The following is a 20,330-nucleotide window of genomic DNA, read 5'->3' as shown; positions in this document are numbered from 1 at the left end:
TGCTCGCACGCTACAGCACAGGCTTCCCACAGTGGTGATTTTAACCCAGAGGTGCTTAGTTCACCTGTTAAGCACCCACTACTGGAAAACCATGGGAGGAAACTTTCCGCAGCAAGGACCTGCCGTGAGTGACACAATCCACTCCGCGTTTTCTATGGCGTTCTCCTGTTAACGTGTTTAGACTGGTTAGGTAGAAACAGAGACTTTTAGTCACTCCTGTGTGGAGGCTGGGTCCTCAGATAAACACCTGACATCATCACGTAAACTGTGAGTGTAAAGCGCTGGCTCTCCATGCTCTGCAAATCAGTGCTAAGTGATTAAACGTGAGGAAATTTCCCACTCACATGTACTAACATTTCTGCCTTTCATTTAAAAATGTCATTTGCTGCTGAAAACTGCAATGCTCTTTCCATTAGCAGATTTTTATTTTTACATTAGTTGGCAGAAATAAAGGCAATTACTTAGCCTTCAATGGTTTTTATTGAAACATGTTTTATGTAATCATTCTAAGTAGGTATATCTGCTGACGCTGCCCAACAAAAGCCTCTCCCCTCTGATGACAGGCACTAAATAACCATTTTGTTATAGGCAGTTATTAGGCTTAATTATTCTGTTAAATGGTACATATTTTGAAATCTGCTTTGAATATGTGATTTAAAAAAAAACATATTTATTCAGAGTACGTTCAAAATTGCCCTCTCTTGGTGCACAGGGGGATTCAATAAGCCCCCACTCCTAGTGAGAAGCCACTGATAGCTGACGACTCCCGGGGAAATGGAGATTCAGTTTCCTTAAGGGTGTGGATCCAGGTAGTCACTGCGCCGTGACCAAGATTATGTGAGCACAACAGAAAGGGCTTGGTAGGTGTGGGGGGGGGGGCAGAGAGACAGAGAGACAAAGAGGGAAGTAGCAAGGGGGAAGGGAAGGAGGAGGTGAGGGGAAATGAGAAGGCAGAAGGTTGGGGAAGAAGAAAAAGAGGACACAATGCTGGGAGAAAGTTGCGGGGATCTGGGAGGAATGAAGGGGAGGAGTTGGGGGAGGATGAGGATGTGACTATGACCAAAATACATTGCATGAATGAAATTTTCAAAGCACAAAACAAACATTAAAAATTCCCGTCTCCAGCACAAAATGCTTAAGGAGTGCTACTGCTCCAGGGCTTGGGCAGGGCAGGGAGCCACAGGAACACAGGAGACAGGTGCTTCTCTCAGGAGCCTGGGACTCTTCTCCCAGAGTGCCTCCCTGAGAGTGACCACCCTTCACCGCCATTGTCTCTTCCACTGGCCTTTGGGGACAGGTAGCTGTGGGACCCCAGGGTAGGGCCCTGGCTAAGGACTCCAGGGACAATTCCACTCTCACACCAGATTAGAAAATATCAGGTATGAACCAAGAATGTAGGCCCTCGATTTAAATACCATTAAATGTGTAACAATCAGTCTAAGAGACAATGTAGTACGATTTGCTTAAAAGAAAAAAAAAATGCTTCCTCTCTGATCCACATCTTCACTTTGACAAATTTTCTCACGTTTTCACAGAGACAAAAATGGCCCAAGAATGACTGTAGCGCTTCCCTAGCAAGAGCCTGGGACATCCTCAGACATCAGTAGGCCACCATATTAGCTTAGAGATATAAGAAACATTAAATAAATCTTTTTATCAAATATTATAAAGCTTCTGTTTGTGACAAGGAACTCAAATCTTTTTATGCCCCTGCCCTTAACCTTACAAGACTTGTGTGCAGATTTGAACCCACTTCTCCTGTGCCCCCAAAGTAAAACCCTCTGGTCTGCACAAAGGCCATGCGCTTGGATTAGTGGCAGACCCCTCCTCTTCATTTTCTTGGCACCAAGTCTTCTACAACTAGTTAATTCCAAAAGACATGGGGTCAGACGCCAGCCAATAAGGAAAAGACAGACTCCCCTGACCCCTACCAGAAAAAAAACCAAGTGCATGTCTCTGAGGGCTTGCCTTTAGGATTGTACCCTCTTGATCAAGAGTCAAGTTTTGCTGGTAAGTTTTGCCAGTAGAGGCACTTCAATTGGAGTGGTGGTCTCTTTCTTTAAGACCCCAAGCTTGCTTCTAACACAGAGCAGCAACAGATTAAAACAGTTGGTAGCCTGAGAAGAGAAGTATGTGATAATATCTAGCACCATGGAGATATGCTCGTACCTTAAGTGTAGCACTGACCTGTAAGCTTAGCACTCAGGAGGATCCTAAATGCAAGACCAGTATAGGCTACAGAAATAAGATGCTGCCCTAAAGTAAACAAAAGAAAGAGAAACAAGACAGCCTATAAAAGGCCAAAACCTGGAACATTTCACTTTAGAGCCCTGCTTCCAATGATAAGCTTTAATGAGTATCAAAATACTGCTAATACAGTTTTTAAAGCTTTAACAGTGCGTCCACCAACAAAAAGACAAAGCACAATCCGTGGACAAATTGCGATGACAAACTTCTGTATTTATCAGTAAGAACTACTTGTAGTATATTACAGAACAAGTAGACAGTGGAAAGGCTGTTTTCATTTCATAACAAAATGATTATAACTGACTTAACTTTCCTTCTGGGTCTATTGGCTTGAATTTCCTAGGTTGTAATGGAATGAACCTTGACGCACTCCACTGGTTTGTTGTTCCTTAAAGATAAGAGCAAGAACACTCTTTATCAGCAGAGGAACGAACAGATTGCTTGGCATTGGGCATTCTCAATATTTTTGACTGCCTAGCTCTGGAGACCTCAGTATGACTGCAGCAATGAGAAAAAGGCCACCGGAACAGCCAGACTTGGCTGCAAGAACCCCTGCTCAGGGATGAGAATGGGCAGTAGCACGAAATGTTGCACTGTTCAAACAACTTATGTGGGTAACTACAACTAATTTTTTATTGTATTATGGTGAGTGTTGTAGAATATTTGTATACTGTGAAGAAACGTCTTTGCCAAAACACCTTCTGATTATATATATGTTTTTCAAGACAGGCTTTCTCTCTAATTGGTTTAATAGAGCTGAACAGTCAACAGCTAGGCAGGAGACAATAGGCGGGAATTCTGGGAAGAGAGAGGAAGAAGAGGAATCTATGCTCAGGGATTTTGCCCACAAACTCAGAACAAGTCGGACATGCTGTACTGAGAAAAGACAAAAGTCATGTGGCAGGACATAGATGAATAAAAACAAGTTAGCTTCAGTTGAAAGAACTAGTTGGGGAAAAATGTACACTAAGGCCAAGTTTTCAAAATTAATAATAAGCCTCCGCGTCACTATTTTGAAGGTAGTGATCCAAAGCTAGTCTGACTACAGGTGAGGATCCTAGTATTGAAAGTCTGATGTCTACATTCCTTTATAATGCATCATTTTGAAAGGTTGGTCTCCAGGTGCACCAAGGGAAAGAGGCTCTGGTGGTGGACAGGGATCAGACTTCAAGTTCAAACACTGGGGTTTTATCTTTCAGATCCCCTTTCTTCACTTTATATGGAACTCTAGCAATTAAAACAAGGCTCACACGCTTAGCTCTTTCTTAGGATGAAGATGTGCACAATATCCTTCAGAGAAAGAGGCCTAAGTACTCAGGAAAGCTCACCAACAACTGAAGTCTACACATACAAACACCAACAGAAAGGACTGTCCTTTGTACGGGCATGAAGTAGTGCAGTTTATTTTAGATCTTAGATCTGAAGAGCTATCAAGACCATCTATACATCAAAAATGAAAGCAGGTTCAACAGCCAGCTACTAAAGGCCACGTTCACAAAGGCCAGTTGCCCTGTTACATAACTGCACCTCTCCCTCCAACTGTCGTGAGTGAGTTCGTCAATGGCTAAACAATTCTTCCACACATACTAACTAGTGAAAGTTTTTCACTCAAAGAGCAGTGAGAAAAATGTATAAAGTAATGTGAATGCGTGTATATAGAATCTCCTTCTAAGGAAAAGCATAAACAAAAACAAACAACAAAACAAACAACCCCTGAATGTATTGTCCCTATGCAATGCTTCAATGATGACGGCGTGAAGCTCCCTTAAGGGTCCCTTTGACAGAGTGGACTGTTTCCAGTCAGTACAGTGGCAGAGATACTTCTGTGTAGTGGACCCCGTACTGTCATGTCTAAGAGGAACCCCAGGCTCAAAAAGACGACAGCTCTTGTTCTCTACTGCTGTCTTTCGGTTGGGCAGAATCAATAGGCCACAGACAATCAACTGAACGGTGTCAGAGACATTTTCTGTGATGATGCTTAAGTGTTAATAATGTCCCTCATCTCTACCATAGAAAACAAGTAAATGTCAAAAGACATTTGACTACTCATATTACTCAGCAGTGACTATTAGCATCTGTTGACCCAAGAAGTTAAAAAGAAAGGAAAAAAACAAAAGAAAATAAAACCCTTTAAGAAGCTACTGAGATCAAGGTAGTATTGATTGCAAATGAGAACTCCATCCCCAAAGTCAAAACTGCTGCCAATCTGATGGGACATCGATGCCATTTAATGTACATTAATGTAATTTAATGTCATTTTGACCTCTACTTCGCTTGACTTTAGATCTCAAGTTGTGCTGAGCCATTTAAAAACCCCAAACCCTATCTGACTCTCAAGCTATGGAGAGAAGGCCAGGATTCTTTCTTCTATGTCCTTGAGCCCCTCTCTCAGGAAAACCAACCACGCAGCTCACTGTCGCCAACAGCCTAAATTTATTATTTAAAACAGGTTTTGCAATATCCAATGGACCCATTAGCCATTTTAAGAAGCATTATTAAATTCGACTTGCTGTCACAGAACACAAGGTCACACACTGCAATCTGCATCTGTGAAATGCTAGGAAGAGAGCAGCAGGGCTGTGAAGGACCAGCCTGGTCCAGACACACAGTAAGAAATGCCACGAATATGAACAAACGAGAAAAACTAAAAGAAAAACAAATTGTGAACGGTCGTGTTTTTAGGTCTAGGGTCATGCTCATAGATGAGCACAGGAGGGAAAATGGCTCACAAGAAACATAATGAGAGCAAAAATTTCAACAACAACAAAAAAAAAATCAAGAAAAATTAAAGTCGCCGGGCGATGGTGGCGCACACCTTTAATCCCAGCACTCGGGAGGCAGAGGCAGGCGGATCTCTGTGAGTTCGAGACCAGCCTGGTCTACAGAGCTAGTTCCAGGACAGGTTCCAAAGCCACAGAGAAACCCTGTCTCGAAAAACCAAAAAAAAAAAAAAAAAAGAAAAATTAAAGTCTTCTCCTGTGCTTTTTCTTACTTTCACTAGCATGAACAAAATTTCCTAGAGTTTTGGTTAAGAATATCATTATTTAACAGAATAATACTGCTGGGGGAAAAAAGGTCAGAGAAGCACTATAGTGACATCATTTTAAAAATTGTGAAATAACAGATGCAAATTTAAGTTACATTAAAATTCCATGTTGTTAAAACACTACAAAATGGTAAACTTCTTTTTAATGTATAAGGGAAATTTCATGACACACAGACTACCACCTTCTGGGTATAAGCGGCTCTATCAACAACGTGACTACAGGAAGTTTTGCATGAATTAGATACTAATTAAAATGTCAGATGCAGTGATGCAGTGCATGCGGAGCAATCACACACAGACTACACCTCAGTGACTGCAAAGGCTATGGGCTCTTTGTGTCCCTGCAGGCTCTCCAGCCTCTCCCAATGCCTTCAATGTAACATCCAATGTATCGCGTCCATCTGATGATTCAGCTGCTACAGTCAGTGGATCATGTCCATCTGATGATTCAACACTTCCCTCCAGAGTGCTGAAGGCAAGCACTTGTCAAGTCTCATCAGTACAAAACACCATTAGGACAAAGTGACAGAGTGAGGTATGCATCTCTTGAAAAGAGCTGAACCCCAACTTTCAGCTAAGGAAAGAAATGTCAGTAATAATAAAGTAAACTCTTAGGTGGCTTATCTTTTTTATTCTTATTTTTAAAGACAAGGCCTCCTTGTAGACCTGGCTGGCCTCCAATTATGTAGACTAGGCTGGTCTCAAACTCAGAGATCTGCCTGCCCCTCTGCCTCTGAGTACTAATATTAAAGCTGTGTGCCAATATGTCCTGCTATGTTTGACACATACTTTACAAGTTAATATCCATAATTATCCTGTGAAAAACTGACATCACTCCTCAGTTTACTCATGAGGAAACTAGGTGTATTGGCTGCTTTTGTGTGTCTGTCTGACACAAGGTAGACATCAGAGAGAAAGGAGAGCCTCAATGCTTCCATGAGATTCAGCTGTAAGACATTTTCTCAATTAGCGAACAATGGGGGTGTGGGCAGACCACTGTGGGTGGTGCCACCCCTGGGCTGGTGGTCCTGGGCTCTATTAGAAAGCAGGCTGAGCAAGCCATATAAGTCTAGCCTGTAAGCAGCTCCTCTCAATGGCCTCTGCATCAGCTCCTGCCTCCAAGTTCCTGACCTGTTTGAGTTCCTGTCCTGACTTTCTTTACTGGTAAACAGCAATGTGGAAATGCAAGCCAAATAAATCCTTTTCCCCCCAACTTGCTTTTTGGTCATGGCATTTTGTCACAGCAACAGAAACCCTAACTAGGACACGAGGCCTCCAGCTATATAACCTCCCACATCATCTACTGGGAGGGAAAGATGGTCTTAGCTGGCATTTGAATCCAGGGACAGGCTCTAGATAATGTACTCTCTGGTTAGCTTTGAACTCTATGGAGACAAAAAAAGTTTACACCTATAAAAAAAAATCCTTTCATACATTAGATGCTTAAAATGAGTATAAAATCCTAAAGAAAAAGATAATCATGCTATGCATCTTAACTTCTCCTTTGACCTAGTAGTACAAAAACATACTTTATTAGCAATAAACTACAAGGCTGAGTATGTTGTCCCAAAATGAAGTTTCTCCACTTCAGCCAAGAAATGAGTATTAACCAAACTTTAACTAGTGTAAAAAAAATAGTTCATCAGGTGGAAGAAAACAAGCTTCTTCTAGTAAACAAAAGAACTAAATAAAGGCAGAGCAGCATCAAATACTCTGAGAAGGTCCTCCAAAGACAACACAGGCAGAGCAGCATCACAGACCGAGAAGGTCTTCCAAAGGCATAAACACAGACAGAGAAGGTCCTCCTCCACAGTAACAAACTGCTCCAACTGAAGCATTTGCGGAGACCACAGAGATGTGCTTCTTCAGCTCACTGAACAAAAGCCATGGTAAGACTGCAGACCTGATCCGATATAGTCACCTTAGAAGTGTGTGAGCTGCCCACCAGAAGGCTCTATTCTGGAAGACTGATCTTCAAGGGCACAGGCATCTAACCCATGTGTTTTAAGCTTGTTCTAAGCACTACTGAAGTTGAAAATAATTCACATCTTGACCCAGAACACGACCTTTAATATCTGAGGTAGATTCTGAATGTTTTCATTTTAGAAAGTTCATTTCTTTTTAAACTAAATATGCATCCATAATGATTCATGCAGCTGAGAAAATATGGAACTATAAATTGAAAACGTAAACTAGGTGAGTACAAAAATGTGAAAAATAATCCAAACTTGAGAAGTTTAGTAAATTTCAAAAAAAGTTAAAGGAAAAGTAAACTCAAAAAAGGTTATTTGTTATAAAGCAAAAGATGATGAAAAACCATGAAAGTAACAAGGAAAAGAAAGAAAAGAAGAAAGAAAAAGAAAAAAGTCAGGATACATAAAGAGAAGCCTCATCAGAAAGAAAAAAGTCAGGATACATAAGAGAAGCCTCATGAGAAAGAAAAAAGTCAGGATACATAAAGAGAAGCCTCATCAGAAAGAAAAAAGTCAGGATACATAAAGAGAAGCCTCATCAGAAAGAAAAAAGTAGCAGCTGCAGTCTACACACCATGAAAAAAAATTGGCGAAAGATGCTGTGTGAAGCAAACATACATTTTTACAAATATAAGCAATATATAAACATTTCAGGTAAGAGACTGTCACCAGCACAAGTAAGATGAACAAATATGAGATAAATTTATCCCTATTTTAAAACTTTATATAGGAGTTGAGTTGCATAGAAGAAACTATGCCACCATATTCTTTAGGTTTATTAAATATGCAAATAAAACATGAGTCACAATCCAGCAGCATAAAGACAAGTGGTGGATGCAACTGAGCTGCAAATGCGTGCATTCTATAGGAAATATGGCATTTGCTCCCTTAGTTGACAGCACAAAGAATCTATGTTGCAGTCTCTAAGAAGACATCATAAAAATAATGCAGAAAGAGATAAAAAGTCAATAAAGAAAGGAATTTTTTTTTTTTTTTTTTTTTTTACAAAAAGTCACTTAATTCTAAAAGTGGAAAAGAACAGGACAAACCAGAAACCAAGCACAAGAAACACAGTCAACAGAGAAGTGGCAGACTGCACCACAGTACGTTCCACCAAGCATTCCAGTCAATTTCACAGGGCAAGTTTCACAACGGGCTCAAAAGCACATAGCAATATGCTCTTATGTAAGAGATACACATGAAAAAAAGACTGAGGCAAACGTAAGCTCAGCATTCACAAAACATTATTCAAGTGTAGAACACAAGTTTCCTCTCCAAAGGTAAACACTACATGATCCAATGAGATGATAGAAGCATCATTGGTCTCAACAAATGTGAAGTGAGGCTTTTACACATTAGGAAGCAAGATTAAGCTATCAAAAACAAATAAATGCAAAAATCAAAACTAAAAATATGTGCAAACTAGGCAACAAACATCAATAATTCAATAAAAAATAAAATCACACAAAAATATTTCAAATTGAATAAATGAAACACAACACATTAAAACAAGTGGCTAGATCAATAACTAAAGGGACATTTTCAACTCTAAAATACTTATATTTGATATGTGTTTAAGAATTTAGTAATAAAAACAAAGCCAAAGTAGGTAGGAAGACGGAAATAAATAGCAGTAGTTTAAGTTAGAAAGCTGAGATTAAGCAAAGTTCAAGGACTCTGTAAGCAGAGACTGCACTTTCACTTCCCAGCCGCCCAGACCTGAATAATCACACAAAAACCGTATTAATTACAACACTGTTTGGCCAACAGCTAAGATGTATTCCTAGCTAGGTCTTACATCTTAAATTAATCTATTTTTATTAGTCTATGTATTGACACAAGGCATAGGCCATGGCATTATCTCGTTTTCTACACGTCTTGTTTCTTTGGCAGCCAGCTAGCTGGCTGACTCCGCCTTCTTTTTCCCTAAATTCTATTTAGTTTTTCCACCTAGTTATATTCTGCCCTGTCATAGGCCAAAGCAGCTTCTTTATTAACCAATGACAATAAAACATATTAATAGCAAACAGAGGGGAATCCCACATCAGGACTCCACTGAACTTCAAAACTCAGCATGGTTCTAAGGTCATAACCAAGATTATGGAAGTGGCCTAAAGATCAATGCAATAGAACAAAACACACAGAGTTAAGGCTCACTTATATTTTTAAAAATGACAATCTGAATTTCTACAAGGGCTCCAAAGGGGGAAAATATCTTCAGAAAAATCAACTGGAAGAAGTAAACATCCACGTTAAAATGTGGAAATCCACCCCTATTCACATCAGAACAGAAGATAAATTGAAGTCTATCACAGACATTAACAGAACAGCTCACACTTATGGAGGAGAGGAACAGACATCTTGAAGCTATCAAAAACAAAGAGCCATTACAAATATTTGAGAGAGCTAGTTTGATGACAAAAGTTTCAAAGTTTTTTAAGTGGGTAAAGAAACTAAACTGTCTACAAACAGCAAATAAGGACATGAAAAATGGCACAGACAGCACTCACCAGATGACTAGAACTGAAGGCTGACAGCATCATTTGCTGGTGAGGACATGAACTCTTCCGCCAAGAGCATGAAGGAAGAGATTGTAGCAACTTCAAAAAATAAGAGCAGTTTACCTGTTCTGTGACTTAGAAAATGCTATTTTTACAGACTGCTCTAAGAGAAACAGCACCGTCTAATAAAGTTCTCAGAGGGTCCAGGGGTGGCTTGGGGTGGAGCATTACTCAGCCCTCTGTAGGCCCCGAGCTCTGTACGCCCTGGATCATAGGGCTGATTGTCTTTTCACTACTCACAGTGTTTAACCCATCGGGATATAAGGGGAGAGTCACAAGACAGTTATGAAGAACACTTTCAATGTGAAAAGCTATTCAAAACTACATAAAAACAGAAAATAAGGCCATGTCAGGTAAGAGTGACAACAGTCTTCACAAAAATATGCCACTAGAACAGTAGGAACATATTTGCAGGACCAAAATATTCAACAGGAAGATTGGAAGACCAAACAAACAAACAAACAAAAAAACAAAACCAAGACTAGAACACCATCCACGGTAAGAAAATATTCAACAGCAAGATTGGAAGACAAAAAAAAGACCTAAGACTAGAACACCATCCATGGTAAGAAAATGTTTATGTGAATCTTTGGCAGCCACCTTAGCACACACTGGCAACAGAATGTACAGAAAAACAGGAATAAACCCTAAAACAATAAACAAATAAACTTCCTAGTGTCAAAGAAGGTACATATTTAAATTGAAAAATTCCTGAGCACTCACCACACTGAAAAAACAGACATATGTGAAATTATATCTTTTTGAAAGTTAAAATTACCAGAGGTAAAGATAAAATTCTTTAAAAAAAAAACCCTACTAGATATAGAAAAATGTATCAAGAGACTAGTTTTACTTAGCAATAGTTGGAAGCTGGAGGTCAAGTCAATGTCTTCAAATTCCATTAGAAATGTTTCCCAATTCAGAGCTAAACCAGCTATAAGTCAGAAGTGAAGATAAGTGATACATTTCCAGCCATCCGAAATTGAAAAATTGCAATTTACAGATGTTCTTTTTGTGAGTGGATGGGGTGGGAACTGAGTTTCTCTTTCCATAACCTCGGCTGTCCCTGAACTCACTGTGTAGACCAGGTTCAAACTTGAACTGAACCAGACCTGCCAGTCTCTGCCTCCCAAATGCTGGGGTTATAGCTCTATAGATACCTTTGTGGCATATTTTAAATAATTGTAGAGCTTTTTGCTTATTTGTTTTGGGTTTTGGTTTGTTTGTTTGAGGTAGAGTCTCTCTACACAACCTTGGCTATCCTGGAACTCACTACGGAGACCAGGCTGGCCTTGAACTCACACAGATCTGGCTTTTTCTGTCTCCCAAGAGTTGGGATTAAAGGTACGCACCACTACGCTTGGCTAAATGTGCGTACTTTTGAAAGGAAGACATCATGCAAGTATACCCTAACATGGCAGCAAAGACAAGCCCAGAACAGCTATGCCCTGGGGATGGCAAAGGGAAGCCAAAGCGGCTGCTGGGTGGCAAGGTGGGCAATGGGCGGGGCCGAGCTTTGGATACTGCAATCTCTCAAGCAAGGAAAGGAAAACTAAGATGCTGCTGTGATTTTACAAACTGAAGGAAAAACAGTGAGACAATTAAAGCAAATCATAGCTCAGTATAACCAAACTTTATCACCACAATAAAGACAACTTAGAGTGTAGACCAAACCAAAGGTCTCTACCACTGGGACAGAGGAAGGGAAACAGGCATAAACGTGCTTTCCCCTCCTCTAAGATAGGATAAATGGCCAGGCGGTGGTGGTGCATGCCTTTAATCCCAGCACTAGGGAGGCAGAGGCAGGCAGATCTCCGTGAGTTCGAGGCCAGCCTGGTCTACAAGAGCTAGTTCCAGGACAGGCTCCAAAAACTCCAGAGAAACCCTGTCTCGAAAATTAAAAAAAAAAAAAAGGAGGATAAATGATCATGGCTATAATTCCCGTCTAGACATACTATTCTAAATGAATACAACAGTGTAAAGAGATGTGGAGAGCTGAACGACTCATCCATACATTATGATTTTAGCATTACTGCACTTCAAAATATAATGTATATCTTACTACTATACAACATTTTATACTGAATGAAACAAAAAAAAGAAAGAAAAAGGCAAAACTAACACCCAAAATAAGTCTATTTTGACAGGTACTGTGACTAAAACAGTAAGAAAAAGTTCATGCCTCAAGGAGATTATTTCTACTGAGTGAACAAAACAAAAAGAAACTTATAATATAATCACAAACAGTGACAAACATTCCTCCAAGTCAGTAATTACACAGGGTTAACGCTAGGCAGGAAGTGGGCCGATTCTGGCAAATCTGTCAAGGAATGACGCTAACTAGTGGTCTTGACCAGAAATCTAGATGGAATCAAGGACTGGACTTTTCAAAAGTAGGAGACAAACAAGCTCCAGGAGACTGGGAACAGATTTTGTTTGATGTGGAGAGAACCAGCAAAAGTCTAGAATTAAGAACAGAAATAGCCCAAAGAAAAAGGTTAACAAAACAGCCAGAAGAAAAAGCAACACTTAGCAACAACTGGCGGGGCCCAGGTGGACAGCATAAAATTCGCTAATGAGAATGAAATGAGTTAGATGACATAATTATTAAGTTACTGCCTTTGGTTATGAAAACAAACTGTAATTAAAGTCTTATTTCATTTGTCTTTTTGGTTAAGCCGGTGTCTAAAGACAGTCCTATTTGTATCCTACTTTCTGTTACAAAACGAAACAACACAAAGTTCCAGGACACAATGTACAGTTTAGTGAACTTATCCCCAGGAAGATACCTCACATGAAAGGATGCTCCGAGCTCTCTCAGAAACCACAAAAGCATGATAAGAGTGAGGGCTTACTGAAGGAAAGATAAGGGAAAGAAGTCTGTAGGTTGCTAATTCTTTCATACTGGCTGCACCTTCCAGCCTTATCTTGCCCAATGTCCACCCCACCTCATTCTAATTTAACTGGTAGAGTTAATAATATCAGACAGGTTATTCCAATATCCACTGGGCACTACTAAGTAAGAAGTGCACAATAGTTAAAAAAATGAAAATGCCAACACAGGTAACTTTGTTTATAAGGAAAACAAAAATTTCAGCCTACTATATGAATCTGATCCCATTATTCCACTTCAGGAAAACACCTAATGACCAGACTCTTCCTTCACTGATTCTGCTGCTTCTTATGTTCAATGCACTGTCTTGGTCAGCATGGAAGAACCTCAGTGATACAGTTTCTTAGTTACGGCTCCAATCTCATCAAGTGAAGTACAACTGCACAAACTAATTAAACCATGCTAAGTTTCCTTAGGTGTATCCAACCTATTCCTCTTTGTGTACGTTAGCCCATCTGCCTCCACCAATAAGCCCAATTCTACTCAGTCTACCTTGCATTCACCCCAATCTGCCACTCAGTGTCAAGTCCAGGTACATCTTACCCTGGAAGGCTTCGAGGAACCACCTGAGGCGGGCCAAGTCCCATCACCCCACACGTAGAAACATCTACAAGCAATGTCCTACACTAATTCTTGCGTGTTCTGAGAGCACAGACTTGGCATCTTGGTTGTTTGTAATCTCTGCAGCTACCGGGTCTAATTTGGAGAACTGGTTTACTGACTAAGGAAGTAATCGTGAGTGAGAGAAAGGGACACAAGCACAAGCTCCCAAAGTTCAGCAGGAAGGGGAAAGAATTGTTAAGCAGAAAGGGGGCTATGGAAGCTCAAACAATTTTTCAAAGATGGAAGTGGCCACACGAAGGCTTTCATCATCTTCCATGATTGTCCTTTTCACCCCCTTTCTAGTCTGCTTATGGAATCCTCTAATGAACAGAGATAAAAGACAGCAATAACCAACAAAAAAGGGAGAATCAATTCTCTGACAATTTTTATTGCTTAGGCTCAGGCATGTGTGTGTGTGTGTATCATTGCATAATTTGTTTATATTTACATAAACTTAACTATATAATCAATAAATATGGTTATATATTGAAATATTCCTTGATGTGGTACATTTACAAGCATTAGAAAATTTTTAAGCTGCTGAAAAAAAAACGAATGTATTACATTCATGGATAACACCGCAGGGAGCTGAACTCTGGACACTGAAGTCACTTAAAAAGGGTATTTATTGGTAGTACTTGCATAGATACGAGCACGCGTTAGTGTGCTTGCATGTATTTTTACTCATAAACTTGAAAAAGGGTTTTTTTTTTTTTAAATCCACCCACAGGACAAGTGAACTAAAGCCATTCAAATTCATTTCACGGTTTAAATCCACAAAATAGATAAACACCTTAATGTTAGGAATTGGTACTCATGAAAACAAAACTAGTTTATAAATCACACCCTTTCAAAATGAAACAAACGAAAAAAAAGGTTTTAATTCTCTGAAACCAGTCTGTTACAAGAATGCCCAAGACTTTATCACTGGGCCCCCTTTCTGTCCGGTATCAACTCTTCTCAAGCTTATTCTGAGTCGGAACAGGTTTTACAACTTCTAGGTATTTCCTGACCTGTTCTAGAATAACTACGGCCACGTAACATCTTACACATAACCGAAGGCATTTAGGTTTTGTTTTTCAACGCCTACGGGGGGTGGGGGGAGAGCTGTGCCTTGTGTGTGAAAATTTCAGAAACCTGTACACCTGAATTATCATCCTTGACTCTTAACGAGCAGAAATCAGAGCCAAGTCGGACAACGTGAAGGTGCACTGGCTCAAACAAGGGGAAGGTAAACAGTGCAAAACTAATGTTTCCTGTTAAAGAAAAGGAAAGTTTGGGGTTCTTGTGAAGACACTTTTCTACAGCTAATCAGACCTAAGTCTGGTTCACTGAGACGAAAAGGCCCGCAAACAGAATGCAGAAATCTGTTTCCACCTTGGTTGGATAAAATCCGGGCACGCATGGGATTCCCGACCACCAGCGCCTCCCCTGCCGGGGCTCTCAGTCCCCAGATCCGAGTTCTACCCTGAGCCCGAGTCCCGATCTCAAGCTAGACTTGCCGGCGCCGCGTCCACCAGCCCGCTGGCCTCACCTTGGTTACAGAAAAGGCTCCACAATTTAGCGAAGATCAGCCCCATCATGAGCCCCGGGCGGGACGGGCTCTCTGGGCAGCACTCGGCGGCAGGTGCCGCGGCGCCCGTGGTGGAGCCGACCCGGAGCCGCCGAGCCTGAGTCCCCCGAAGCTTCGGTCCTCCGCGGAGCCGGGAACCGCCGCAGACTCCTTTGTTCGCAGCGCGCTGAGCCCAGCCCCGACCCGTAGTCGCTCCGTCGGCGCCCACCTACCCAGCACAGCCTCAACCGGCCGCGAGCCCCGCCCCCGCCCCGCCTCCCCACCGCAGCCCGGGACCACCCATCGCCGGAAAGTCCGCAAGTGACGTCGGCGCACTGACGTCACCCGCCGCTCGGACGTGGCGGGTCCTCCCCGTGCACTTCCGGCGTGCGGACCGTGGGCGGCTTGGCGTCAGCGGGCTCGGGAGTGGCTGGGCTGGGGATTTCCTCGGCGCGCGCTCCCTCTCCCGTCCCTCGGAGGAAACGCGGGTTCGGCTCCCGAGCTCCGGCGTCCCCGCGGCGTCGCTGCCGGAAGCCTGCAGAAGCTCAGCTGCGCGGGCAGGAGTGGTGGTGTTTCATCCCCGTTCCTCCCGGGCTGGCCGTGTTGGGATTCTAGTGCGATTCTTAATGGAACTGAGTGGACGCGCGCCCTGGAATGCCTGTACCCAGGATTCGGTTATGTTTCTAAACACACACTGCGACCAGTTTGGCCAAAACCGGTCGTTGATCTCATGGAAGCCTCGTAGGCCGGAATAGTCCTTGAAGGCCCACATAACGACAGAAGAAGGATTTTAAAGGCTGGTTTGACACCATAACTTATTCCATGACCTAAATAAAACAACTGAGTGTGGCTTAAGATGCCCTCTTAGTGCTGCGCTTCAAAGATCAGTGAAGACTTCAGCTTGATACTAAACCCTAGCTTCGGTCTCATAAGGAAGGAAAGATGTACTCATCTTTCGGCATTCAAACGGCTTTATAGCCATTACGTTGGACTATACATATAAACGAGTTTGTAGTTGTGTTAGCAAGTTTAAAGGTTTCCTGGTTTCATTATTAAAAAGCTGACTTTAGATTCTTTAACGCCCCTTTCAGGTGAGAATTTAGAAATTTGAAAGTTAACCGGACGGAAAGGAAACCTAACTCCGACTAAAACAAATGATCGAGGCTGACAACTATAGTTGAATATTGTTAAACAAATGTAATGCTGATGTATGTGCTGATGTTAGAAAAATGGCACTTAAGTTTATGCTGTGCACTTGTATTGACTATATATATTAAATTACATTAGGCATGTTTATCAAGAATTTAATGAAACTAGAAAATGCTGAGGATATACTTTTAAATGTAGCTCACATAAACTAAATACTTTTTCTTTAAATGTCCCTTTACGGTTTCGTTTACACTAATTTCAGTGTTGCCCTTGGTATAGATGAGGTAACATTGCTGTATAGAATAGTGCCATTTGAAAACGAATATAGTTCGAATTCTTGAGATGAGAATAACTGCATGAAAATATTAGGAATTTAGGCTATTGTGTTATGTGTCAATCGGAAATGATATCTTTCCATAAAATAGAATCCCAGTAAAAACTGTCCAACAAAATATTTAAAAGGTTTAAAGTGAAAAATTAGTATAAAATAAACTGAAATTTCAAGGTATTAAAAATGTTAATTCACGGAGTTTAAAAGAGCTAAATTTTGTAGGTTTTTTTCTTAGGAGGAACCATTATAAACTGACCAGATGATACTCGGAAAAACTTGGTATCTTCGGCATTGAATTCAACGTATTAATCAGTTGAGTTAGATCAGTTTGTACAGAGTTTGACAAAAAGCGTTCCAGGAACTGTGTGTTCTGCCAGCTAAGGAGGAAAGGCGCTCTTCAAAAACTTCTCGACCTTTCTCATGTCAGTTGAGATGTTAGTCCAGTTGGTCCGTTTCCAGATGGGTTGGGATTGATTGCCCATCAGGAAGTTCCTTTCTGCCATATGGTCAGAGAAATCAATACAATTTCATTCAGTAGATATCTATTAGACACTTTTTGTAGGTGACTGATTGATGCAAACAGTTTACTTTGTCATTCCTGAAAGTAGGAAAGAACATATTGATAAATTTCTGATGAAGGTGTTGTTTAGAGTCACAGAGAGGTTACATGATACCCTGAGTTTCAGAATATTTCCTGGGCTGAAATATCATTAAGTCTATGACTGCGGTCCTAAGTTATACAATGGGCCATGGTGTCTCTCCTTTGTGCTGCAGGGATCTCCACACTCAGCCTTCCCTTTCTTTGTAAGCGTTCCTGCCAACAGATGCTTGGAAGCTTTCGTCTTGTGCAGTGTTATCCTTTGGAGGCAAGATACTCTCCTTCCTGGCTTGACAGAAGCCAAGGTAGTTTGTAAAATTTGTGGGAGGATTTGGTGACATGTTCTAGTCCTCTCCTCTTTAGAAACAACTGTACCCTGCCCTTTGTTGCAATCCTGTTCCTTAGGGTGGAACCTATTACATTTATATAACTTCTCATGAAAAACCTGAAATCTGTGTCCATGCCTCCCTGTCGTAGACCAGTTAACTCCTGCTGTGTCCGGATTTGGGTCACACTTTAGTTCTTCCCTGCTGAGTGGAGATTGACACCCATTCCTTCTGCGTGGGTAATCATATCATCTAAGACTTAGAGAAGTTTGGCCTTTTCTGATGCTCTTTGAAGTGGGTTATCTAACATGTAATCTCTAGTAACACTATAAAGCATGAACTACCTCCATTTAATAGTACAGAAAAATAAGGTGTAAGAACTTTTAATCATTTGCCCAGAGTTACAAGAACTGCATCTGAACCATAGCAGTCTAGATCAGTAGTGAAATTCTTAACAATTAAGATAAGATTCACTCAACAACCTCATAAACCCCATCCTCTGTGGTTAAAGGACTTTATTTTCAGAATCTTTACTATTTGTTTCTTTCTCAAGTGGCAAGGAGATATGTTCAGGACAAAACAGGAATTTAGGCTTGTAGATTGTTGGATCTTCAGAGAGGTCTGGCTTGTAGCAAGTTGTGGTGTTGATCCTCAATGTTTCATAATCACTGCAAGGGAAATGAGGAGGTCCAGGTAAGAATTAGACTATATCATTTATAGAACTCAGGATGAGCAAATCCAGAAGCTGCTATGCTTGATCTTGACTGCATATTGAACTAGATTATATTCATTTTTTGGCTTTCCGACTCTATAGGTCCTAATTTGTATTTTCTCAAATGACACCAACTTATTTAAAAAAAAAACTGAGATACTATATTGACAGAATTAGATTTGTGGCTGAAGGGATTTGTATAGATGTCATGTTATCTTTATAGAACACTTAGAATTGCCAGGAGGAGTTGGGTTTGTGGTAAATGCCTATATTCCTGTCTTTCACAAGGCTCAGGCAGGAGAATTATGAATCAAGAGCACCCTGGGCTAAATGGGGAGGATCTGTCTGAAAAATAAACAGACAAATGGAACTAAGGAGAAATCCATGTTAGTGAAGCACTTGCCATAGAAGCATGAAAACCTGATTTTAGATGGCCAGCACCTGGGGTTTTTTGTTTGTTTTGTTTTGTTTTTGTTTTTGTTTTTTAAGGCTGTAGTCAGAGTTTTCTTTAGGCCATAAGCTCCCAAATAATGACTCAGAGACTTATCAATGATGAAAGCTTGGCCTTAGCCTAGGCTTGTTTGAAACTAGATGTTATAAAGTAAATTAACTCATATCTATTAATCTACATTCTGTCATGTATTGTCCATCCTGATTCCTCCATGTCTTCCCCCCAACCCTCCTTCTCTCTCAGCTAGATTCTTTCTCCTACTTTGGCTTTTTATTACAACAATCATAGCAATAGACCTTCACACAGTTTACAAATATCCCACAGCACTGGGCCAGGAGTATGCACCTGTAATTCCAGCACTGGGAATGCAGAGACATGACATGCAGATTCCCGGAGCCTGCTGGCCAGTCGGTCTAGCTAAGTCAGCCAGCTCCAGATTCAGTGTGAGACCTTGTCTCCCCAAAATAAAGTGGGAGCAGTTCTGATTGCTACATTGATCTCTGCCTTTCACATGCACACGTGTATACTTGAACCTGAACACACACATTTGTACACACACGTTCATGCTCATCTATGCAAGTCCAAGAGAAAAGCAATGAAAGAAAATGAGGAAGTTCCCTTTACTGCAGAAGCGTAGAATCCAGAATTAAGATCCTGTTCCCAGGATCAATTTGAAGTAACATCCTCAGAGATGAAATAAGGCCAGGTTGCTGTTGAAGAAATGTAGAAGGTGACTATGATAAAATATAAAATGAGAAAACTAGACAGAAATTGCTTACCCTTTTTTGCATGAAGAGTGAAGAAGCTACTTTGAAATCATCATTTTTGTCACCACTTAAGAGGATCACCCCTGTCAGTAGCTCTTTCTAGAATCCCCACCCCACCCCGTTTCTCCTTGTGACCCCACTTCTCATAAAATTAAATAAGGATTAAACTTTTATGTGAAGTTCAACTTTGGAGTGTCATGAACAAGCTTAAAATGATGAGATTAGATCTGAGACTTATTATTCCCATCAGTCCCTGCTTGGGTCCATCCTATCTCTATAAAGAATGTGTAGCCTCAGTGGCTTCTCATGCCTATATTTCTGTTGGAGTCTTCCTTAGCTTAGACAGTACCGGCTCACTCTACCAACTGCACATTTATGGTGTTTTCTTGGTTCCAGTTGTACAACATCAGCACACCCACTCATCCACTTAACTCCCATTACAGTCATACCTAGTCAGGGCTAATGTAAATGTCTGGTCACTAGTCAAGTGTTCTGAATTAGTGAACTACTTTACATCAAATATACGTTTAGCAGCAATTTCTGTTTCTACTTTGTGTGTCTGTTCGGTTAGTCATTCAGGGAGTGCCCTTTTTACATCAGACAATGAGTACACTGTGGAAATGAAGTTTCTCCCTCGCGAAGTCTACAATCAAGTTCAGGTTTTCCTTATTTCCTAAGCATTTTTACTGCATCTTGTGTCAGAGTCACGGCAAAACTGCCTGTCCAAATTCCTTCGTAGGGTTGGCTTGTCTTCTGAATCCTAGCCAAGGCATCCATTGCTGCAGTAAGATGCCACTAACCTGTTCTACCTGCCAGATTGCCCTGCCCAGGCTGGGCAGTGTCTCCGGAGACTAGCAGGATGGCTGGTAACAGCAAGGGGAGAGCACACAACACTTGCCCACTTCACTCTTATTTGGGGTGAATAGATGCTCTATCTTCTCAGGAAAGTCATGCAACGTTTTCAACCTGTGTCTCAGACATTTTCTTTACTGATTTCAGATGATTTGGTCAAGAAAGAACCCATGAATTCATTGAAGATACATGACACTGCGGAAAGACTGTGTATTGGTTTTTAAAAACAACTTACTGGTTCTAAGCCCGCCCTCCCTCCCTGCCTGCCT

The 20,330-nt window shown here is 41.1% G+C and overlaps 2 protein-coding genes across 2 annotated transcripts in view; one reads left to right on the top strand and one right to left on the bottom strand.

Moving 5' to 3' along the window:
- Arl5b (ADP ribosylation factor like GTPase 5B) overlaps positions 1–15,123 on the bottom strand; it is a 29,376-nt gene extending 14,253 nt beyond the window's left edge. Inside the window, exon 1 of the mRNA XM_005354649.2 lies at positions 14,858–15,123. Within this exon, the coding sequence (XP_005354706.1) occupies positions 14,858–14,906 (49 nt within the window). The 5' untranslated portion in view covers positions 14,907–15,123. The remainder of the gene's footprint in view (positions 1–14,857) is intronic.
- Positions 15,124–15,876: 753 nt separating this feature from the next.
- Positions 15,877–20,330, top strand: part of Nsun6 (NOP2/Sun RNA methyltransferase family member 6) — a 43,549-nt gene continuing 39,095 nt past the window's right edge. Inside the window, exons 1-2 of the mRNA XM_026782861.1 lie at positions 15,877–15,966; positions 17,130–17,258. The gene's annotated coding sequence lies outside the window, so the exon portion shown is untranslated. The remainder of the gene's footprint in view (positions 15,967–17,129; positions 17,259–20,330) is intronic.

The sequence above is a fragment of the Microtus ochrogaster genome, chromosome 16, assembly GCF_000317375.1.
Source record: "Microtus ochrogaster isolate Prairie Vole_2 chromosome 16, MicOch1.0, whole genome shotgun sequence".
Classification (NCBI taxonomy): domain Eukaryota; kingdom Metazoa; phylum Chordata; class Mammalia; order Rodentia; family Cricetidae; genus Microtus; species Microtus ochrogaster.
Note: the sequence above shows the minus strand (reverse complement) of the source record. Positions and strands in the feature narration are given on the sequence as shown.